Source organism: Callorhinus ursinus, unplaced genomic scaffold, assembly GCF_003265705.2.
Source record: "Callorhinus ursinus isolate GAN/ISIS: 27379988/994484 unplaced genomic scaffold, GSC_fseal_2.0 scaffold11, whole genome shotgun sequence".
In the NCBI taxonomy this organism is placed as follows: Eukaryota; Metazoa; Chordata; class Mammalia; order Carnivora; family Otariidae; genus Callorhinus; species Callorhinus ursinus.
In genome coordinates this window covers 26,675,441-26,699,436 of record NW_027397073.1, presented here as the reverse complement: position 1 = coordinate 26,699,436, position 23,996 = coordinate 26,675,441, and the positions used below count along the sequence as shown (strand labels likewise).

Here is a 23,996-nt window from a genome sequence, read left to right as displayed (position 1 = left end):
TGTCTTGGCTGGAGGAGGGGTGGCGTCCAGCACCACCTGCCCGTGGCCAAAGGCCCAGCAATGCCCCTGGGGCTCTGTTGGCAGCAGGGCCTCGGGTGAGCCGGGTTCAGGAGGGACTGTCCCAAGAGGCAGGGCCTGTTCACCGTCACCCTGGCCAGTGGCTGGGATGGAATTTCGAACTGCTGGGGTAGAGAGCTTTGCGGCTGCTACAGAGGGAGTAACTTCCTGCTTGGGGCCAGGACTAGGGGGAGCCGAGGGAGGTGCCGTGTGGGCAGCATTTAAGGGCCTCACTCTTAGCTGTGGCCCTGCCTTTGCAGGAGCCTGAGGTTGAGCTCCCCCTTAAATTTTGCACCCCGGGCTTCTTGCCTGCTTCACCCTCATCCCAGCCTTGCTTTCTGTCCTCCAAGAGGGGAGTTCCTGTGCTTGCCTACAAGGCAGAGCGTCCTGTGCGTGTCCCTCACTCTTTCCTCAGGGGGAGGGCAGCAGCCGAGTGAGGGCAGAGTGCCCAACTTGGAGGCCATGCCCCCCACTTTTGCCTGCAGCCTCAGCACAGACTGGTGGAAGGAAGGAGGCCTGCAGGGCCCCCAATGATAGGACTTGCCGAGGGTCCCAACACTCCCTCCAGCCAGGGGCTGCCTAAAGAAGCAGGACCTGACAGGTGTTGAATCCTGCAAGCCTGGGGACTCGCCTGCCTAGCCCCCTCCCCACCGCCATGCGCCTCTCCCCCACCCCCTCCCTCCACCTCCTCCACGGAGTGTGAAGGACATCAGACAGCCTAGTTCAAGCCCAGCTTCACCCCTAGGAGCCCCTGGGTGAGTCAGAGGCTCGCTGGGGTGCTAAGTTCCCTGCTCCCACAAAGCAGGGAGGGTGGACTAGCATGGGGCCTGGGAACAGGGGTTGGGCGGGTGCCCGGAGACCTCAGGCAGACAGGACTGAGTCAGCAGGGAGCACGGTGGTGCTCGGGGCATTGCTGGAGGGTAACCTGCTGCACGTGGGGCCCGTGACAGGGATGACCCAGGCCCCAAGAACTTGGGGAACCAGGCTGGGGGGAAGTGTACCTGAATGAGCCAAAGGTGTGACCGTTGTTTGTGGGGTCTTCACACAGTTTCATCAGGGCTTGACAAGTCCTTTGTGAGGCCAGCAAAGGGGGCAGGGCAGGTAAGGGACAGAAAGTAAAGGGACGAAGGTCATGGGGTGTGTCCTCAACCCAGGCCTGCCCTATCCTGGTAAGAGTCGCTGACACTGGGCCCCTCAGCAGCATGATGACACCAGCTTCGGCTGGAGCCACGAGACAACGGAGGCCGCATCCCACAGCGAGGGCACTCAGTGCTTGCCCGACAGCGGGGCGGACCACTGTTTTCAACTTCGAGCTGACCGTCTTTCTTCATTCAGACACAGGGGAGGGGCTGAGGAGGAGGCCGTGGCTATGCGGACAGGACCCTCAGAAATGGCTGCTGGTGGCGTGAGAGTACCCCCTTCCTTCTGGCTGCCCTCTTATCCAATGCTAGGGATGAGGGGTGGGCTGGCCGGCTGCTGATGGCAGAGATGAGTGGCCTGAATGCCCAGAGCTCGCCAGAGCAAGGGATGCCCGAGGACCTCCTCTATAGGTATCTTAGGTCCTAAAAAGAAGACAGATTGGAGGGCTGAAGGGATGGGGAAAGAACCCCCACGGGCCTCCTTCCTTCCTTTCCTTCCCCAAGGGATGGGAACCTGGGGTCAGCAAGAGGGGGAGCAGGAGTGACAGCGCGAGGCGGGGAGGAAGTGGAGGGACTGCCCCCCCACGCACCCACCGCGGTGCACACACACGCGCACGCACACATGTACACACACGCGTGCACTCCTCCTCCACGGCTGGTCCCCTTGTGAGAGGACTGAGTTAGGGGATGGGATAAGACGAATCCTGAGTGTGCTTTGGCCTTTAGAGAGGAGCCGGACATTTCAATTGCAGAACAGTTAGGGGCTTTGTGGTTTAAAGTGGTGGTTGCTCTTTTTCTGACCTAAGAGGGTTCAGAAGAGCTTCGAGGCTTGGTTAAGGGTTCGTCCTGGGACAGGGGTGGTGGGAGGATGGGGCGGTGGGGAGGCGGAGGAGGCAGATGGGGAAAACCAGTTTCAATAAAGCTGTTTCATGATTACTTCTCCCCGACCCCCAGCCCAGCTCCCTGGAGTCCTGCTCCCTTGCTCAACATGATGGACACACTCCCCCTTCAGTGCAGGCACTGAATTCAAACTGCCTGCAGATGAACTCATTTCGCCCTCCCGGTGACTGGTAGCTGTCATCATTCTCCCTGTGGCACAGGTGAGGAAGCTGCGATCCCAGGAGACGGAATAATGTGCCCAAGCTCTCCCAAGCTCTCCGGCTGGAGCTGGGGCTCAAGCCCAGGCAGGCTGCCTCGGAGCCAGCGCCTGCAACCTCAGCCTTTCTCCAACGGTCTCCGGGAACTCCTGGAACTTGCTTCAGACTCACGAAGCCTCGCTAAGGGTTCCCACTGGTCTGGGCTACGGGACAGTGGGTGACAGGGCGGGTCCTTGGAAACCCTGGTGCAGGGTACCCTCCTGGAGGATGACTTCCTTCCCACTCAGTCCTGCTTCTGTAGGAAAGTCAGAAGTCAGGTGCTGAGTTCTGTGGCACTCTTGCTGCGCATTGCAGATCTCTTTGTGTTTGTCCATCAGGGAGGATGTGTGTGTGTGTGTGTGGTTCTCCCACTGCCTCTCCATCAAGGTCCTATCCCCCTGAGGGCAGAGACCATACCCTTATATTGTTCCCCTGAGCTCTCAGCACACATCACCCGCCCCGTGGGGAGCCACGGGAGCCCCAGGAACCACGGGTGATGGTGATGGTGCTAACTCATCCCGTGTCCCCTCCTCCTGGCCCGGCCCGAGTGTGCCAGTGACCAGGCTTTTCCAGGTCCTGCCCCCCCATCAACTTCTGTTCAGTTCTCTGGGTCTCACCTGTGTTATCACAGGCTAGGATAACCAGTGGGCACCTGGGCACCATTCTCTGTAAATGATGGAAAAAAATCATGTACCTTATCACAGGCTCACAAATCCCCCCCGGGGCTAAAACACTCCCCCCTGATGTTTTTCTCCATTTGCCACTGGATTTATTGAAACTGGGGAAAAGGATGCATTTCTTAGTGAGCAGATGCCAAGATGAGTTCTTTGTGGGGTGTGGTTGGTAATAATTTAATTAGCCCAGCTTTTTTGGGAAAAACATGTTAATTAGTTTTTCGCTTAAAATACACCATCTCCATGGCCTCTTCTTCCCCACTTCTATCCCCTGGGTGAAGCCCCAATTTCCCGTCCACACTTGGCAGCAAGTCTCAGCCTAGCCATTGCTGTTATTGGAGAAGAAAATGCAGAAGGTGCAGCCATGGATGATGACACCGGTTGATTGACTCCTGTAGGTCCGGGAGACTGGGAAGGGGCAGGACCCCTCCCCCCAGCAGTCACCCGCAGAGGCCTCTGGAGAACCACGAAGTGAGGAAGAACCACGAAGAACCCCAGTTGCAGCTCCAGGAGGCTTTGGGAAAGGACTGCTGAAACCCCAAGGTGGAGGTCAGGAGCATCTCGGTGGAGGGCTGGGAGGGAGAGCCTCCAGCCCCTCAGACGGAAGGGAAGAGGTCTCTCCAGGTGAGCCCATCCCCCCGCTTCTTGTCCAGCCACCTGCCGCAGTTGAAGATGGTGGCCACGCCGGTGCTGGTGTTGGTGACTTCCACCTTGTCCACCAGCCAGCCCGAGTAGTGGCCGCTGGCGTCGTGTTCCACCCGCACCTTGCGCAGCTCGCCCAGCTCCAGCGTCTCCAAGAAGAAGCGGTCGGTGCTGCCCCGCTCGAAGAGGTTGCGCATTTTCTGCTTCAGCTCCCGCTTGCCCGTGTCCCCGTTGGCCCCAAAGATGGTCACGAAGACATTGGCGTCGGTGCCTGCCCCTGGCTCATAGCCCGTCGTCACGATGACCTCGTACTTGACTGGCACCAGGCTCTGCACCCTGCTGGCGAAGCTCTCCGTCGTCTTGGTGACCTCGAACACCTTGAAGTACTTCCTCTTCCTCTTGAGGGGGATGAGGCAGTCACAGTTGAAGAAGTACCTGGGGGAGGGGAGGGAGGAGGCTCAGGGGGCACCAGCCGAGGCTCTCGCCCTCCCCCTGGGCCCCGGGTCCATACATGATTCCTTTCCCAGGTGGCAGGATATTGGGGCTGGAAATGTCTGCATTAAAATGTGAGGATGGAGTCTGTTTGTCTTAAAATTCACAGTGAGTGGCTTCTCTATCCTTCCAGGCACTCCTTGATTCTCCTTTTACCCCTCCCCCAAAATCCATGTGCAATCCACCAGCAAATCCCACTGACCCCATCTTTAAAATAGGTCCAGAATCAGCCACTTGGAAAAGTATGCAGTATCTCACTATCCTCTCTGCTGCCCCTCTGGTCCAAGTCACCAGCACCTCCTTCTCCCTGGGATAGATCAGACGCCTAGCTGGTCTCCCTGCTTCCTGCTACCTGTGGTCCATTCTTTACACAGCAGCCAAGTGACTCTGTGGACATAGAAGCCCGAGAATGTAATTCCTCTGCTCAGAACCCTCCAATGGCTTCTTAGGTTAAGTGAAAACCACCACCTTACAAAGGTCTGAAAGCCCCTCTGTGATTAGACCCTCTGCCCCATGTTTGCTTTTCTGACCCAGCACCTGGCCTTCTCTAAGCTCACTCCACACTAACCATGCTGGTCCCCTTGCTCTTTCAAAGGGACTGATGAATATTTCTAGCCAGTATAGTCACCTTCAGAGATAGCTGCAGGATCCAGAGTGACAATCCCAGGCAAAGCCAAGTGGAGATGTCACTGGGGAACATGTGCTGTCAAGTCCCTTGCACTGGGCTGAGTTGAACTATGAGTGTGTGTGTGTGTGTGTGTGTGCGAGTGTGCATGTCCTCATGGTCTGTAGAGTGAAAGGGGTTAGAGAAAGTACTTACTGAAGAAGCTACCATAAGCAGTAGCAAATCTAGGGACAAGAGAAATGTCTTGGACCAAAAAGTCCCCTCTCGACCCCCACCCCCCACAACCGCAATTTTAGCCTCTGGGCAATGGTGGTCAGGTCAATAATTAAGTACAAAGGAGGAAGTCAGAGGGCATGGTGGGAAAATGATACACGGGAACAAAGGTACATGGGGTCTGCCCCAGCCCTGCCACCTCCCACCCATGTGACCTTGGACAAGCCACGTCCCCTACCCGGACCTTGGTTTTCCCATCAGCAATGCTAGCGGTTTGACTTGAACAACTGCTATGGTTTCTTCCCACTCCCAACTCCTAATACTTTAACAGCTTCGGAAATAAGCTCTCCTGGCACTGACTGATGACGTCAGGAATGCAGCCCTGACGGGGCGTGCCCAGTGGTGCAAAATCAGACCCCTTTTAGATGAAAATCCATAACTGCAAAAAGAGCTTGCTTTTCTGCATGCTTCCTAAATGCTAGGGCTTTGCGTTCTTGCATCTCATTAGTTCCCACAACAACACAGAGCTGTAGGCATCATTCTCCCATTTCACAGAAGGGGAAACTAAGTCTTGAAGAAGAGAAGTCACTGCCCAAGGTGAGCCAGAGCCGGGCCCGCAGCCAGCCTGCCCAGCCACTGGAGGAGCCAGCCACGGAAAGACACGGGCAGGAAATCCGAATTCTGCTTCAGGATCTCTCTTCCCCCAGTTATCACTTGATAAATGTGGATTGTTGTTACATACACTTTCTTAGAGGGGATATAACTTCATTCTTTGTTTAGACATTCTTTAAAAATGTATTTCTTTATGCAAATTCTCACTGATATACATAATTCTATATAAATGCACAAATCATGCGATCACATGCGTGTTTCTCTAAATGCACTTTTTCTTCTCCTTTCTGCGTGGCTGTCTCTTTTTCCCTCTTTCCTTTCCACTTCAACGTCCCACCTTTACCTCAGATAACCCATGTAACAGCTGCAGGTGTCTCTTGCCAAGTTTCCTTCCATTTCACCCAACCCTGCACAGACCCACATAGACACAGACATATGCGGGACGTCAGTGTTCCCTCTACAAAATGGCATCATATAATATGTGTTTTCCCATATCTTGCTTTTCCTGGGAATTGCTCCAAGTCATCTGGTACATATTTAATTCATTATTTTTAATGGCTGAAAAATATTCCCTGGTATAGCTATAAGGAAAAGCTTTCTAATAGATCTAATTATAAGATCACCAAAATGTGGGACCCTAGGGCTTTGTGGAGTTAAGACTCTAGATGTGCAAGGACACATTCCGGGCTTTTCCCGCTAGAAATGAGGATAGGGTCATCAGAAAGAGTAAAGGCAAAAGCAAAGAATAGCGAATGAAAAGAATTTAAATATATTTGAAAAACATGTAAATCTGATCACACTTCTGTGAACAGTGTGCTCGTGAGATATTATAAAGTGTCAGAGACAGTGGAGTCACCAAATACTCCTGGTGGCCATCTCTGATGGGTAAGGTTTAGGGAGGTGTTACTTTCTTTTATAGACTTTGTGAATTATTTGAATCTTTATAATGACTGTGTATTTTTTAAGGATTTATTTATTTATTTATTTTAAAGATTTTATTTATTTGAGAGCGAGAGCATGAGCCGGGGGGGGGAGGGGCAGAGGGAGAGGGAGAAGCATGCTCCATGCTGAGCAGGGAACCCGACATAGGGCTCAATCCCAGGACCACCTGGGCCGAAGGCAGATGCTTAACCAACTGAGCCACCCAGGTGCCCCAAAGATTTATTTATTCATTTGAGAGAGCGATAGAGAGAGAGAGTAGGGTGGGGGGAGGAACAGAGGGAGAGAGAATCTCAAGCAGGCTTCATGCTGTGTTTGGGGCCTGACGCCGGGCTCAATCCCACAACTCTGAGATCATGACCTGAGCCAAAACCAAGAGTCTGACATTCAACCGGCTGGGCCACTCAGGCACCCCAATATAATGATTGTGTGTTATATATGGTATTGAGATAAAACAATAAAGTTATTTCTGGTTAAAAGAAAAAAGAAAGGAAAGCCCGTGTGTGTGTCCTTGCACTGCAATCCTGAGGATCTTAGTGGTGAAGGAGAACAGGTTAGGAGGTACTGCCCATTGCAGGGGAGGAGGAAACGGTTGAAAGATGAAAATTGGAGATTAGTGTGTTTATAGGAGATTGAGATTAAATTCGTTTGTAATTCACGGAAGTCCAGCTATTACGGTTAACATGGTGGTTGGAAAGGAACTGTGGATGCAGGTACACCACCCCTCAGGAACCACAGGCGGGGGGGCTGGGGTATGAGCTCTGAGAGCTCCCTGAGCTGGGGCCCCTGTCATCCTCCTCCCCCAGCGCCAGACTCCAGTGAACACCCAGCTCTCTTCCCAAAGGGGAGAGTGAGCACAGGGAGGTGAGGGGTTACTGCCTGAGGCCACACGGCTCAGTATCCAGGGTCTGACTCCCTGCACCCCCTTCCCATTGGGAGGATCCCCCACCCCATGGACATCCCTTCCTCCTCCTCCAGCCCTGGTGACATCATGACAAAAGGCCACACTCTTGAGGGTGTAGGAATGGGGGCTTCTTTCCCCTGGAAGAGAAATCCTACAACTTGGGCCCGGGACTGTGGGGTAGGAAGTTCATGGGCTGAGCTTGTTTTTCCCCTCCCTTCAGAGACTGGAAGGTGCTGGGTGGTGCTGAGATTTGGGGCTCACTCTCGTTCTCACAGCAGACATTGTCGGTTCAAGGCTAACTAAAGTGGGGACAATTTCATTTTATTATTGCATTGTATTATATTGTCTTTGCTTGTCTGGTTTATTACCGGGGTCTGTGGAGGTGTGGTATCAGCAGCCACACTCCATGTGGTTGGGAGGCAGTACTGGGTGGCAGAGGGGCTTTGCCCTGGCCCCGGCTTGCTGGGTGAGTTGGTAACTCCTCCGGGCCTTCTGTGTCCCCTTCTCCAGTCCCCATCAGTACTGCTCCAAGCAGCCACACCCAGAACTCTGGCAGGATTCATTGTACCTGCTGGTTTTTCTCTAAAAGAGCAATTGGTAACACTGCAGCCTGAAAGGGACTCAATTATGTCTCACCTCCAAATTCATATGTTGAAGCCCTAACCCCCAGTGTGATGGCATTTGGATATTTGGTGATTAGGTTTAGAGGAGGTCATGAGGGTGGGGCCCCTTGATGGGAATAGTGCCCTTATGGCTCAGTCAGTTAAGTGTCTGCCTTCAGCTCAGGTCATGATCCCGGGGTCCTGGGATTGAGTCCCGCATCGGGCTCCCTGCTCGGTGGGGAGCCTGCTTCTCCCTCTCCCTCTGCCGTTCCCCCTGCTTATTCTCTCTCTCTCTCTTAAAAAAAAGAAAGAAGAGGAAGAGGTACCAGAGTTCTCTCTCTCTCTTTCTTCCTCTCTCTGCCATAATGACATAGCAAGCCAGGAAGAGAGGCCTCATCAGGACCCAGCCATGCTGGTACACTGACCTCCCATTTCCAGCCTCCCAAATGGTGAGAAAAAGATGTCTGCTATTTGAGCCACTCAGTCTGTGGTCTTTTGATATGGCGGGAGGGGGTGGGGGGGAGCGCAGACGGACCGGCTCTGAGCAGCTTGGGCTTCTGGAGGCCTGAGCAGCTTGGGCTTCTGGAGGCCGGAGCCTGCACCTAGCTGCTGCTTCTGTCCCCTGTGCTCCCCGGGCACCGGGAAGGCACGGCCATGGGCAGGGCCAGCTCCGGGGTTCTGGGGTGGGGGGCAGCAAGCAGGCTGGCCCTGGGAGTTGTGCACCTCGCCTGTCACTCACTCCCTGGGCCTAGCCTCCTCAAGGCAAGCAGTGGCCCCAGCACCCCCTTCTTCCCCTCCTGGTGCCTTCACACTGTCCTTCCTGCCTTCCAGGGCCTCCTGCTTTCTGGCATCCAATGTGGTAACCAAGTGGTTTTAATTAGAAAAACCGATGGCTGTGGACTGTTACCCAGGTAACTAAAACCCTTAATCCTCCAGAAATGCCCGAGGCTCCAGAAGGCCCTGGAGGGTGGGGGTGGGGGGGAAGCAAAGCTCCTTATCCAGAGTCCTCAGAGGCAGGTGGGCCAAGGGATGACTCCCGCTGGCCTGGTCCCCACTCTGCCCACCGCGACGGCAGGGCTTTCACCGGGACGGCGGAAGCAGCCGGCTTCAAAGCTGTGTTTCTTTGTCGTTGCACAGAGATGGGAGGGGAAGGGAAGGGAAGCGTCCGCTGTCTGGCGTTGTCTGGCTTACTCAGTGTTTTTCAAGGAAGCATCCCTGGATTAAAAGGCTGGAGCATCCAAGCTCATCTGCTCTAGTCCCTGCCTCTGAGGGTGGGCCCACAGCTCAGAAAGCTCCAGAACACTACCACTGCCTCTTCCCTTCCTGCCTTGCAAGTTTCCTGAATGAGGTGGCCTCAAAGGGGACGGCTCCCTGGGGCCTGGTGGCTAGCCCATGCTCTAGCCCGTCTGTCCCTTCAGAGTCAGCAGCACTTCTGGGGGGAAGGGCGGAGGCACAGTACATACACGTTGCCGTACTCCATCTCCGTGATGGTGATGGTCTTGACGTGCCAGACCAGCTCTCTCTTGGGGATGAACCGGTCCTCCCTGGCGAGGTGGCCCACGCAGAGGGAGGCAATGTCCCCCAAGTAGACACTGTCAAACTCGAACGTGTCTGTGGTCCCCCTGCAGGACACAAAGGTGTGGCCCTCAAGAGCTGCCCGTGTCCACTGAAGGAGGTGAGCATTTATTGAGTGCTTACTGTATTCCAGGCACTGGTCTGAGGAGCAGGGATGGAATTGGCGACCACAGCCTGAATGCACCAGGGATTGGTAACATCATGCAGCACATGGAGCTGGGAGGAGGGCGAGGCCCTGGGCCCCGGGTGTTGGGCTGGGGAGGGTGGTGGGATTCAGAGAGCAGAGCCTCGGGAGGAAGGGAAGAGGCCCTGAGGGGGACCTGACTGGGCACAGTCCTGGAATGGGGACTGCGAGGGAGGAGGCATAGGCACCCCTGGGGGAGTACTGGCTTGGCTGCAGTTGGGGTTCAGCCAAGGGAAGAGGAGAGGCCGGGTGCGGCCATCTGTGCTGGTCCGGAGTGCCAGTCTAAGGAGCTCAGACTTCATCCTGACGCACAGGGAGTTCGAATGAGAGGTTTAGTGGGTCACGGGCGGGGAAGACTTCTGTAAGCAGTTCTGGCGGACGCGGGGAGATGAAGTGGGCATCTGGGCAGTTCAGAGGGGGGCTCTGGTGTGCAGGAGGAGGGGAGATTCTCCAGCGTGCCTGCCAACCAGGAACGGTGAGAAGAGGCACCTTTACCCAAAACCCAAGGCTGATTTCCCTAGAGAGCTTCACAGAGGGTCTCTCCTCCCTTCCTCCTTCCAAGGAGAACTCAGTTCTGTGCTGTCTCCCATGATGACTCTCTTGCCATCTCATGGCTGAATGTTTTCCTTTTCAACTAGACCGTGAGCTTCTGGTCTGCACGGACTTAGAGAAGGTCTGCAATGCTACCTGGTTCTGCTGCAAAGTGGGCTCTCTTTAATGAGTTAATTATTAATTTTTGCTGTAGCTTTCCATTAACTTCTAAAAACTGAAATATATTTGACATAAGACTGTGTAAATTTAAGGTATACAACATGTTAATTTAATATAGTTATATATTATAACTATATAACTATATAACTATATAACTGTATATTGTAGTATGACTGCCATTGTAGCGATAATTAGCACCTCTAGCACGTTACAGAATTAGCCTTTCTTTTTAGTGATTGACATAATTAAATTCTCATACAGTGGCCTTTCTTTGAGTGGCAATCCCCTCCTTTGCCTTTTATAAAGGAAATTCCTCCATCGAGTTTGCACAGGGTTGGCACACAATAGGAGATCCATAAGTGCAGTTTAGGCCCATTTGTATATTTATGGTGCCCGCCAAGGGGGTTGATTTTGGGGGTCCCTCTCTTACCCACCCCACCCACCACCACTCCTTTGTGGGAACCCCTCTTCCTACTTCCTAAAGGCCCGCTGTCGGGAAGAATTTTCCACAAGAAACTCTTTGGATCGGTTCTTCCTGCCTTCGAGGATGAGCCAGACGTTCTCCCTGGTTTCGCCTCCGTTGCCCGTTTCTATGACGATCTCATAGGCTGCGGTGGAAAAGGTGGGAGAGGGTCAGCTGGGGTGAAGCACCCCCCACCGGTGGCTTCCAGGTCCCCCATCTGATCTTAGACCACAGCCTGGGGGCAGGTTGAAGTCTCCACAATGAGGAGAACTAGAAGGAGAACCTGCCCCCTCTGGGGCTACTGTAAGCACCTCTTTTAGTTATAGAGCAACCGCTTTGCCTAGTGACCGTGGCTGTGGCTGGGAGTGAAGCGGGAGGAAGCAGCAGGTGGGGATGAGTTTTGGGAGAGGAGCTGGGGCCTGGCTTTCAAGGATGGACAGCCCCCAAGATGCAAAACGGAGATCAGGAGCAGAGAGAGGGAGGAAAGAGGAAAGGGACAGGGAAGCCTGGGCAGGCCAGACTCCGCGAGAGCCTTGAAGTTTGTGCCCAAGCATCAGGTCTTGCCCGGTCTCAGTTTTCACTCTGGTGTCGCCCTAAGCACCACTGCCCTCTTCCCCTGCACTGCCCTCAAGCATGTCTGCATTCACTCGGCAACATTTGTTATGTGGGTGCCAAGTGTCAGGAGGCGGCTAGGTTCTGGGGGACACTGGAACTTCCTCTGTAGCCCCAGACACACACTGACTACCACAGCCCCCAGAAGGAATGTGCTAATCTTGCACATAAAAAGGGCAGAAGGAGCTCAGGGCGAGAGGAAAAATCAGCAGCTTATTACCTCTCCAACCCCATCTTCTTGTATTTTCTCCCTTGCTCCCTCCGTGCACTCTGCCTCCCTGCTGTCCCTGGAGCTCTGGGGCGTGCCCTCATTCCCAGTGCTGCAGCACTGCCCCCCTTGCTCTCTTCACCCACACCAACTTGGCTGAGCCTTCACCTCATCCTTGCTCATGGAGGTCCGCCTCAACCCCCCTAATTAAGATAGCAACCCCACTGCCCCCAGCACTCCTGGCCTGCCTTCAGGTGCTCCATATTTTTCTCTTCTCTTTATCACTTGTTACCTCGTAACATGTGATGTAGTTTGCTTATTATTTTACTATTTATTGTACTCTCCCTCCCATCTGGATGGAAGCTCCATAAGGGCAGGGCGGGGGGGGGAATCCTTCGTTTTGCTCACTGATAGATCCCAAGTGCCCAGAACAGTGCCTGGCACCACAGGCACTCAATACATATTTGATGAGCAAATGAATGAACGATCGGGCCACAGGAAGCCTCAGGAAGGAGGCAGCATTTGAGCCTGCACTCGAAGAGCGATGATGACCATCGGCAGAAAATGCAGGGAGGTTCTAGGCAGAGGGAGGAGCACAAGCAAAGACTGAGGGGGTGAGGAGGGCTGGGAGTTCACATGAGCCAGCTCACATGAGCCAGCTCCCGTGCCCCAGGGACCTGGCCAGAGATGGAGCTGTCCAGAGTGTCCCCCGTGCATGTGGCTCTTGCAGCAGTAAAGGAATCACTGAGGGTTTGGGATTCTGTATGCAAAGGACAGCTCCGCTTCTGCACCTTTCTCCCAGAGATGTGATAAAGACAACGGAGAGAAGGCGAGGCTGTGCCTGCAGCTCAGTGTAATGCTAGCCCTTCTGCCCTTGTGACTTCTCTCAAGGAGAGTGTCTACTGCTGAGACGGGTGGAATGAATCTGGACAAAGGGGCAGGTAGCCAGTGATAGGGGTGGAGAGCCACAGGGAGCACACAACTCCTGAAGAAGGTGAGGCTCTGGGGGTCTGTACAAATTCCGGCCCAGGACACTGAGGACCTGGGATGGTGGAGCCATTGTCAGGTCCCACTGCCATTCTGCTTTCCCCACAGAGGGTGGGGTGAGTTCTGCAAACCCAACACCTGGGAATTCCAAGGGGATCCTGGGCTTTGTTGAGGAAATGGTTTGTTGGCACCTAGGGGAGGAGGCAAGGGAGATAGGAACCTACAGGCTCACTAGGTAAACTCAAGTCAGAGATTCAGGAACCACTGTAGATGGAGTGCAAATGGACCATAATCCTTCCCTGTTGGTCCTGAGGGTAAGATAGCAAAGTAAGGTGCGTCAGCAAGGACATTTAGAGAAAGTTTCAATGAACATAGTTCACCCTGTCTTCTTTCCCGGTATTTCATCCATGGCTTGATAAAAATGTGGAGGGCGTGACTCTCAACTTTGTGTATATGTTGCTGGGGGGAAATGGACGGAGGAGCATCAGGGGCCTGAAGGAATGGGGCAGGTGGGAATGGTGAGCCCAGGCTAGCGGCCAGCACACCCACAGGGCAAGCCTGGCTGGGGAAAGGAGCTCAGCAGCTGCAGCGTGAGTCACCAACACAAAGGGGCCACCAGCAAAGCCATCATGGGCTCTGAGGGCATGAGTGGGTTTCAAGTGGCAAGACAGGAGAGGGGAGAGCAACCACCCTTGAAATCTTGCTCTTGGGCATGGCATCTGCAGGGGAAGATGAACAAGAAATTCAGGATACCCCATCATGTGAGCAGTTGCTGGATAAACAGGTGTTTGTCCTGAGGCAGGAAGTGCGGGGGCACATGATGCTGGGCAGTGCCAGGAGGAGGACACTGGGCTCCTGGAACTTGCTCCAGATCACCCTTCCCACCTCACATTGTCAGGGAGGACTCCTGCTTTGTGGTTCAGCGGGCTGGTCAGAATCTTCCCTTGGGAGACACGGTCTTCCCTTCCACTGAGAGTGTTAAGCCGAAAGCTATGGGATTGGGCCTATGAGCGACCATCTTCCCACAATGTAGAGAAAGAAGCAGAGCTGAGAGAAATTGGAGACAGAGATGTACTGAAATGACTGGAGCTTCTGGAGACAACCAAGTTGAAGCCAGCTCCACCTGAGACTTCCAAGTTCTGGGAACCAACACACTCCCTCTTTGCTAGAGCCAGCTTAGATCTGGGGTTCAGGCACAAACAACCAAGAGTCCTGACCGCTCCTGAAATTTTCCGTTTGACTCCACTGGGACTCCCAAAGAATGGGAGCTTTGAGAACCTGAGTATGAAGATGGATTTTCTAACAGAGCTACCTGGTGAAGCAGTGAGTCCTCCATCCCTGGGGAGTTGGTCATCAAACGGGACTATATCTGGCCTAGAAATGTTGTAGATTAAGGCTGACTGAGCAGCCCTAAAAGGTGTCAAGGGAGGGAGAACAGGAAGGAGAAGGGCTGTGAAGAGGGGGGGCACTGGTCCTGCTGGAGGATGTCCCAGTGAGAGAGAGCCTCCCAGGGGTGTGTGCTTGCGTGTGTGTGCGCGTGCATATGTGAATGTGTGTGCATGCGTGTGCACACATGAGCATGCAATCCTACTGCTCAGTCCTTACTCTGGATTAATTGCAACAGAATCTGGGAGTAGGACCCAGATGTCATTGTTATTTAAATGTTGCTGAAGGCTTTCAGCTTTGCTGCACACTGGAATCATCTGCAAAGGCAGGTGCTTGCAGAGGGCTGGGAGCAGCTTCTGGAACTGCTAACAAGACTTAGAGGTGAAGGCAGAGAACAAGGGTTAAGTCAGGTGGGGCAATTGACCCATCTGGAGACCAGCCAAGCCCAATAAAGACGAGAGAGCCTGCAGCAGGGCAGTGAGTCCTGGTCTAGGAATCAGGTCACCTGGGTCCTACCAGCTGTGAATGGGCCTTAGATGTGTCATTTCACCCTTCTGGGTTTTTGTTTTCCGTATCCATGGTATAGAGGTGTGAATTTGCACCCACCCTATGCGGTGGGAGTAGAGCTGTGAAGACCTAATGAGAACAGAGGTGTAGAGTGCTTTCCACAGACGAAGTTCTGTTCGAGTACTGAGAGGGTGTTTGTTCTCACAAGCTGAGTACCCAGAAGCGCCCCGGGGTCACAGACACTGAGAGTAAATGCCACCAGGGCAGGGTCTTGGTTTCATCCATTGGTGTGTCCCAGACCTCAGAAGAGGCTGTGGCACTTGGCAGGTGCTCAGTAATTCTTTACCAAATGGTTAAATAAAGGTAGCTGAGGATTGGGATGTTTGGCTCCAGCTATGTCCAAGGCTCTCCCCAGGGTGACCCTCCATCTGAGGACACAGGTATGATCATCTGTCTCCCCATGGACACCTAGAGGGCACTGCTCTGCCCTCCGAGGCCTCTAAGGAAAGACAGATCACCCAGGCCAGCTCCTGGGCTCCATGCCCCTGCTGTCCAATCTCCAGTCTGTAACATCCTTCCGGAACTAAAGCAAGTGCTGCCTCCCCTCAGCAATCTCCCTGCCAACCCAGCCCCCGCAGGTCTTAGCAGCTGTTTGGCAGGAAATCTGTGAAGAAGGCTCAGTGATTATGCTCTGAGCTGCACAAATCTCTCCTCCCCTGAACACCAATAGCCTGAGGAGCCTCTATTGCTCTTCTTGGCAGTATGTAAGGGGCTTAAGCGTTCCTATTGCATAAGGGGCTTAACGCTTCTCCCTCTAACAAGACATGAGGCTCTTCTTCCGTTTGCTGAGCATTAACTGCACACTTACCAAGTCCCAAAGCCTACAGAGCTGCAGAAGGCTACAAACATGAGTGACTCTGTCCCTGACCTCTGGGAGCTTCTAGTTGTATGGGAGACTAACCATGTGCAAAGGCTGATACAAATAAACTGGAGGTCACAAAGCAGTGTGCACTACTCACAGCATCTATAATGAAGCTGGGCACCCGGTAATTCCTCAGTAAGTGTGGCGTCCTCCCTCTGAATTAGGGAGGAATCCTTGCATGGTAAACCTGACTGGGACATAGTGCTCACTATCTCTAGGAGCAGTTAATTTCACAGTTGGGTAGTTTGGATGGTGTGGCCAACATGAGTGGGTGGCTTTCTACCAGAGAGCCATGCTGTCCTTCCTTGGTATACAGTTTTTCCCCCCTGGGAGGGGCTGTCCAGCAAGGGACTACATTTCCCAGGTGCCCTTGCATCTAGGTGGAGCCAAGTGATCGGTTCTCACCAGTAGAAAGTGAGTCAATTTGTTAAGAAGGTAGGGGAGCATGCCTTCTCCATGCTCTTTTCCCTTTTGCGAGAACTATGGGAGCCATATTTTGAAAATGGCAGAGACATAGATCAAAAGAGCCTGGGGCCCTGAAACACAGTGTGGAAGGTCTCCTGCCAGTAACCACACTGGACGGTTTATTACATGAGTGAGAAATACATTTTGGTTTGTTAAGCCTTGAAATTTGGGGGCTCGCCTCTTACTGCAGTTAACATTACCTTAACAACTGAGGTTAAAAATCCTTTCTTTACAACTGGGCTCTGCCTTTGATAAGACTTCTTCGAATCTGCTGAACCCAGACACTGTATTAAAGAAACAACTCCCTGGTCCCGGGATGGCCATCCACTTTACGGATCCATTACTTTTTCCCTTTAAATATCCCCTGAGGATCAAAGAAAGTGGCTGCTGGAGATGCTGACTCCACTACACATTCTGTTTCCAGAAGTCTTGATTTGTCAGCTCTTGCCACAGGCACCAATTGTATGGAGCCCGTGATATAAAAATAAACCAGAGACAGAGCTTCCCACCAAAGTGCCCAGCCCAGCCCTCAGGGCAGGGTGAACTTGTCCCTTGTGGTTTTCCTGCTACCTAATTAGTCCCTGTGACTGGGGCCAAGATCGAGGACCAGTGTCTTGGCTGTTCCAAGTTCACCAAGTAATATTTAGGGTGTTTATTTATGTACCTTCCCAAAATTCTTTCCTTCATTGGACATCTGATTCCCCTCCAGCTATAACAGTCTCCACTTCAGATTTACCAACGCCATTCCCCACCCCCCTCCTGAGCCTCCTCTCATTTAATTCTGAAGACTCAGCCCACGAGTCACACCTGCCCCCCACGTACTGGTCTCCTCCAGCTCATCACGGATCTCGTTGTTGGCACAGGCGAAGTCACGGAGCGTCTGCCTGTCTCCCTCCCTCCTGGAGAGCCAGCAGTCGCACTGGAAGTGGAAGGTCTCATCACGCGAGTTGTCCTTCACGTTGATGTAGCTCAGGTGCCAGCCAGGAAAGATCCCTGTGGGAAAGACACGGTGGGGACCGGGAGCTGAACATGCTGCCCCCCCTTTCAGCTTTCTGCTGCCCCCAGCCCACTGGCTGCGCAGCCCCACACGAATTCTCTGTCCTCTGTGGGCCTGGCTTTCCTTGTTGATGAAATGAGGAGGTGGGCTAGATGGTCTCTGAGGGCTTCTCTAGCCCTGGGCATGTAATTCTCTTTGCAAAATCCTTAGCTTGGGGTTCATGAGCCCTTAGAGGATCTGTGTATGGAAATGAAGCAGTCTAAGGGCCCGGAGAAATTGTGCTGTAATTACACATTTCACCAGGGAGAGGGCTCATAGCTTCCATCAGATTCACAATGGGGGCCACTGACTTTTTGGGAGTTCACACAGCTGAAGGATGAATCCTATTACTTCCTGACACTAGAATGCACCTGACTCATGCCCGTTATCCTTCCAGAATCAGTTCAGGCATCACCTCCTCCGGGAAGCCTTCCCTAGCATCCCCTGATTGCCCAGTAGACCTGTATCTGGCACCCCTGCACCTGCCTTGACCACACCCTGACCACCCCGTGTCATCATTGTTTCCATGTGTCTCCTCCCCTGACCATGAGCTTTTGGGGGCAGGGACCTGGTCTTATTTGTTTTTGTTTCCCTAATGCCTGGCATATTGACTATCATGTAGTATCTGCTCCATGAATGCTGGATGTATATGTTATGACTTTGAGGACCTTGGCTCTTCAGCAGTCATAGAAGGGATTCGAAGCTGCTATTTCTTCAGGGTATACATTAAACTTGAAAGGTCTTGGCCTAATATTGAACATACAGCTATTTCTGTTATAACTGGCAGGGCTTCCCTCAGAAGGGCTTCCCTCAGAAGTGCTCCCCCCAAATCACAGCTATCAAGTATAAATCTCTGTGCATTTGCCGTGGCAGCTGCGTATTATTTGTACCACACACTGATTCAGTTACTCTCCACCCTTCAAACTCCCTGAGAACTCTGAATGCCAAAGCACCCATCACATGTGGGGGGAAATCCAGTTGTATGACAGGTTATGGTGATGGTGCAGGCTGCTCATAAGTTGTCCACAAGGCAACCTCGCAAGGAAGGCATGTATATGCCCAACTCTCATGTCTTGCCCTCCCATGTCACCTGGGTGTGTGGGGGCGGTCCCATGTCCCCACCAAAAAGCCCTTCTCTAGGATTGGACACTGCCCTCAGCAATACCTGTAGATCCTACTGCTGGTCTCAAGGGTCTTAGAAGCACAAAGACACGCAGAGATGGACACACACTTCTAGTCCCTCGGACTTCGGGGGGTGTGGGGGGTAGATCTGGAGGCTCCCGGGCAGGGCATACATACTGGCAGTCCTAGGATAGCCTAATTCTGGGTTTAAAAAGCACTTAATATAGCTTTTAATTTATTTTTATTTTTTATTTTTTAAAGATTTTATTTATTTGACAGAGACACAGCAAGAGAGGGAACACAAGCAGGGGGAGTGGGAGAGGGAAAAGCAGGTTTCCCGCTGAGCAGGGAGCCCGATGCGGGGCTCGATGTGGGGCTTGATCCCAGGACCCTAGGATCATGACCTGAGCCGAAGGCAGATGCTTAACAACTGAGCCACCCAGGCGCCCCACTTCATATATTTTTTTAAACACAGATCTTTACTGAAGTAGAAACCCATGAGTGCTAAAACAATTATGTTAAAATTTAAAACACTTCTGTTGAGTTAAACAGTGGTGAGTAATTTTATCAATAAACTTTTTTTTTAAAGATTTTATTTATTTATTAGAGAGAGAGAATGAGAGATAGAGAGCATGAGAGGGAAGAGGGTCAGAGGGAGAAGCAGACTCCCCGCCAAGCAGGGAGCCCGATGTGGGACTCGATCCCGGGACTCCAGAATCATGACCTGAGCCGAAGGCAGTCGCTTAACCAACTGAGCCACCCAGGTGCCCTTTATCAATAAACTTAAAAAAATCTCAATAATATTTTTACTTTTCCACACTGGGGGCAGTTCTGTAAGATTATAAATCGGCTGCTTTCTGAGATGGTCCCTGATAATATCATGAAACTGATGCAACTGCTTAATAATCCCTGGTGTGTTCAGTCTGGAAATGATGCACAGGAGACCTATCGGAGCAGTCCTTACAGGCTTCCAGAGTGGAGCAGAGAAAGGGAGAGGCAAGTAAAAAGGAAGGCAGAAAAAGAGAAGCCAGAATGTTGGGCCTCTTGGAAGGTGTGTGTGTGTGTGTGCATGTGCGCGTGTGTGTAAGAGAGAGAGAGATGGTTTCTGCTATCCAGACCTTACCCAAATCAACTATAATAGAATCTCTGAAGTAGGAGCTAGGCATCAATGGTCTTTACAGCTGCCCAGTGATTTCAATGAATAGCAAGGCTGAGAACTAGGACCTGCACTGTAATCACCTGGGCCCCCCTCCTGGAGATTCTGATTGAGTGGGTTCGTAGTGAGGTCCAAGAATTTCCATCTCTAACTAGTTCATAGGTCATGCTGATGCTGTTGGTCCCAGAGCCACACCTTGAGAATCACTGGCTTAATGATCTCTCCTGACTCCAGGATGATGGTCTTGCTATGACATCATGACAAAACGATCAATGGGACTCAATGGGAATTATAACTGTGTGAGAGTGTGTGTATGCATGAGTGTTAGTGGAGAGGGATGATATTAATTGGAGAGGTGGGTCATCACGAGATCATTTCTATTGCCGAACACACTATTCACCCTGCTTCTCACCCCAAGTAGATTTCACTCCTGAATTACTCCCTGAATTCCAGGCAGGGTGGTGACAGTGAGCTGAGGGGCAGTGTGGATTCGGAGCGGCTTTAACTTTATCCACAGACAGTTCAGTGCTATAATGTAGGGGTGAAGACAACCAGAGAGAAAGAATGTGCCTAGCCCGGGTTGCCCTGATGCTTGGTTGCTTCTCTTCCCACACTTCCCCCTTTCCCCTGTCCTCGGAAAGCATGGCATTGTCTCACCAATCCCCAATTCTCTTTAAGTAGAAGTTCTGAAAAACAAACAAACAAAAACCCTCCTTCCATGGTAAATAGCAGTCTAACCCCAACTCCTTTAAGATGAAAGAAACTTGTCCTCAGCTCTTTTCTCATTGCTGATTTAGTTGCCTTGTTTTAGAAATGTTCAATGTGATTGACAGGCATCTTACCACAACTAACTCTGCTAAGAATCTATCAGACATGTAGCTGTAAACAGGCAGCTCTGGGCAGGCTGATGTCATATGGTTGGCTTTTACTGGTGAAGACAAAGCCACAGTTACAGCTTGGTTAACAGTGTGGCCAGCACTAGCCTGATGATGGAGACCCTGCATAACCCTGTGGACCAACAGGGAACCATCTGAGACCTACAATTAGAGAGTCTGTTTCTTTACAAAGTCTCCTCTTTTTAAAAGTTTATTTATTTGAGACAGAGAGAAGGAGAGACTGCTTGTGCAAGAGAAAGCATGAGCAGGGGAAGGGGCAAGAGGAAGAGGGAGAAGCAGGCTCTTTGCTCAGATGCGGGACTTGATCCTAGGACCCTGGGATCATGACTTGAGCTGAAGGCAGATGCTTAACTGACTGAGCCACCCAGGTGCCCACAAAGTCTCCTCTCTTAAAGTTATACTTTATCTTTTTTACACAAAGACAGTAACCCCACACTGCTGGACATACCTTTTCACTCATAGCCAATCCATATCAGAACATATCTGCCCCATCCTCTTTCATAGTTGTATGGGTTTCCTTTCCATGCAGACACTAGAAATTATGGAGGCTCACACTACCTTGTGGACAGATAGTTGTTCTCCAGATTTTTACTCCTATACTTGATGCTACAGTTATTATCCTTCCACGTATATCATAGTGAACTCTTTAAATCATAGATCAAATTTTGTGGTAAAAAGATTCTTCATGGGGCACCTGGGTGACTCAGTTAAGCATCATGCCTTCAGCTCAGGTCATGATCCTAGAGTCTCAGGATCGAGCTTCGCATCTGGTTCCCTGCTCAGCTGGGAATCTGTTTCTTCCTTTCTCTCTCCCTCTGCTCTTCCCCCTGATAGTTCTCCCTCTTCCTTTTTGACTCTCTCTTAAATAGATAAAATCTTTTAATAAATAAAATCTTAAAAAAAGGTTTTTCATTTCCCCAGAGTTTTCATCAGAGAAAGCAAGAGAGCAAGATGAATTAGAAAATAAACACAATATGTTATAATTTGTTTAGTATTAGAAAAGCTATACAGGTAATTGGAATTAAAGGGAAGAATAAATCATTTACCCTTATTTTCTTCTCTGGACTATATTTCATGGTAATCATGGGAGCATTTTTTTAACAAAAGAATTGTAGCTAATAAGTGGATAAGAAAGGGCAATTAGATAATCGCTATTTGTAATCCTAATTGATCATCACTGGATGAAGCCATTAGACGAACAGTTATTGGGGGAGTGGGGTAACCGTACTGACAGTCCCTGGATCCACTATTCAGTGTGAGCATCAAGAAGAGCAGGATGGCTGTGAGGTAATGGGAAGTACATGGTTCCATTTTAAAGAAGTCCTGAGGTCACCTGTAGAATATTCTCACCAAAGAAAGTTGAACCTGAATCCAAGCATGCCTTTAGAGCTGACTTCCAGATCGTAGGAAATACGGGGAATCAAGAGGCAAAGACGCTATGATAAGCAGACAGACAGGTCCAGAATGCAGACATTCTATAGATCACTGGGCCCAATCCTTTCCACAAGCCAATGGCATGACAAAACAAAGGGAGTAGGCATGCTCTGCATTTGAAGATAATGAAGGGAGATGGCGGCTGAACGTAGAGCGTGGACCCTGTTTGCATCCAGATTCAAGCAAACCCAAAAGTACAAAGGCATTTTTTATGTTAAGGAAATTTGCATATGGAGTAGAAATCGGATGACACAAGGAAATCATTGTGAAGTGTGATAGTGGCATTGTGTTTCACTTAAAAATGTCCATTTTGAAAAGGGAAACATACTAAACATGTTTGGGATGAAATAATATGAAGTTAGGGTTTGATTTTATACCACCTAGCAACAAAAAGAAATTAAGAACGAAAAAGAAAAAGTGAAAAGAGGAAAGCGGATATGACAAATCGTGAATGTTCAATCTATGCGATGGGTATATGGAGGTTCATTATACCCTTTTTCCTCACTTTTGTGTATCCTTACAATTTTTTATAAAAAAATTACTGGATTAAAAAAAAGACGGAAAGGTAGATTCAAGGAACGGAGATGACTGCCATGCTATGAAGTTAACTAAACGTTTGTAACTTAACTTATGTGGCATCACAACTTTCTTTGTGCAAGGCTCTCAAATGAAATATTTTTGTCCTCATAAATTGCTATGCAAGGGAAGCATAATGTAGCTTGAATATTTTTAAACTAAATATGAAAAAATGTGGCAGAGAGAGAGAGCTTAAGGACATATTTAGCTGCCTTGGTTTATATTAACATTTAAGCTTCCATCTATGGAGGAGAAAGTTACTATAAAGAGGAAGCTAGGCCCAGAACCTGGACTTCCCTGTACCTCTCCTGAACCTAGTATCCCAACCACCTGGGTTCACTGAGGATACAGACAGACATCCTCCTTTCCCTGCTTTCAGATCCAAAGTCGGAATGGAGGGGAGGAGGCCCACTTTTCTGCCTACAAAAGAAAGCGGTGAACATCTGTGCCCTGGGGTTAGCCAGGGGCCCTTATGGGACCGAGGCAATCAGATAGTCTTGAGTTATCCAAGGGAGGGGTCAGGCTCTTTGAAGAGCATGCCACCTAAACCACAGGAGTAGCAACACACAATAGAGCTGGACCTGTAAGGAGCTGTCCGTGGTGCTGAGCTGCTTCCCTTTCCTTTTGACAGTGGGGATACACAAAATGAATGGCTGTCAAGTTTATGCATAGAAGGAAAAATGCATCAAGAAAAATGAGGTCTAGATATGTGTATAGTTAGTGTTGGGGGCAAGGTGGGGAAGTCGGTATTAGTGGACCTAGTCATGACCCTGAGATTCATGGCCAGGACTTAATTGTTTAACATATCAAGGCATGGGGAAAAAGTCTTGATTCCAGAGCAGTGTGGGTTTCCTGTGACTGAGGCATGAAAAAAACCAGGAATGGATCTGAGAGAGTGAAACGTGGCTATAAATAAATTTCATTAAAACTATATTAAGTCCCTACTATAGTACAGGCAATGTGATAGGCATTAGGGAAAGAGCAATGAACAAGACAATGGTGTAATTAGGAGCTAAGCTTGAATTCTAAAATTTGTCTAGAAACACAGGACATTTTCTAACTGATGGAAGGGTCAAAATGGTGGCAATCAACAGTTTTTAGTTGCCTGCCACCCTGGGGTAGAGGGGTCAACATGCTGCCAGGGGGATGGTGGAAAGCTGAGGTCTGTTATCCCCACCACCCTGACCTTGAGCAGGAACTACCTTTGTTGTCATGCCACACCCTCAGCTTGCAGAGGTGGCCCAGGCTCAGCATGTCAGAGAAGTTGAACGTGTCTGTGTTGTTCCGCTCAAACTTGTCCCAGTTGGCTGACTGCTTCAGGGCCAGGGTCCCGCTGTCCCCGTTCTCTCCGAAGATGATGATGTACACATTGGCATCCGTGCCTGCTCCTAGGGGGTGCACAGAATAAGGGCTTTGGGTGCTAGCTTCTCCAACACACAGCCCACTTGCTCTGGTTTCCAACCTGGCTTCCTTGGAGGAACCAGTGGTGCAGATGGGAAGTTTAGCTATGATGAGGCCAGTGGGGAGTTTGGAAAGGGCTGATTAGTTTACTGGGACTCCTGGGTCTCCCAATTCTATCCTTCATCTTATCTCTGTGCCTTATAGACGCTATTGGGCTAACTGGAGTCCTGGTTAGCAAGCGTGAGTAGTTTAGTGCAAAAACTCATTTATTTTTGGGGAAATACACCCATAGTTAAAAGGTGTGCCATGAAGACTGGATT

At 50.9% G+C, this 23,996-nt stretch overlaps 1 protein-coding gene across 2 annotated transcripts in view; it reads right to left on the bottom strand.

The window, feature by feature from the left end:
* Positions 1-3,104: 3,104 nt before the first annotated feature.
* The window catches only part of LOXHD1 (lipoxygenase homology PLAT domains 1), a 149,374-nt gene continuing 128,482 nt past the window's right edge, over positions 3,105-23,996 (bottom strand). For both annotated transcript variants that reach the window (XM_073897971.1, XM_025886803.2), the window contains 5 exons: positions 23,478-23,663; positions 16,878-17,048; positions 10,981-11,113; positions 9,499-9,657; positions 3,105-4,083 (listed from right to left, as the gene is read on the bottom strand). In XM_073897971.1, the coding sequence (XP_073754072.1) occupies positions 3,603-4,083; positions 9,499-9,657; positions 10,981-11,113; positions 16,878-17,048; positions 23,478-23,663 (1,130 nt within the window). In that variant the 3' untranslated portion in view covers positions 3,105-3,602. The remainder of the gene's footprint in view (positions 4,084-9,498; positions 9,658-10,980; positions 11,114-16,877; positions 17,049-23,477; positions 23,664-23,996) is intronic.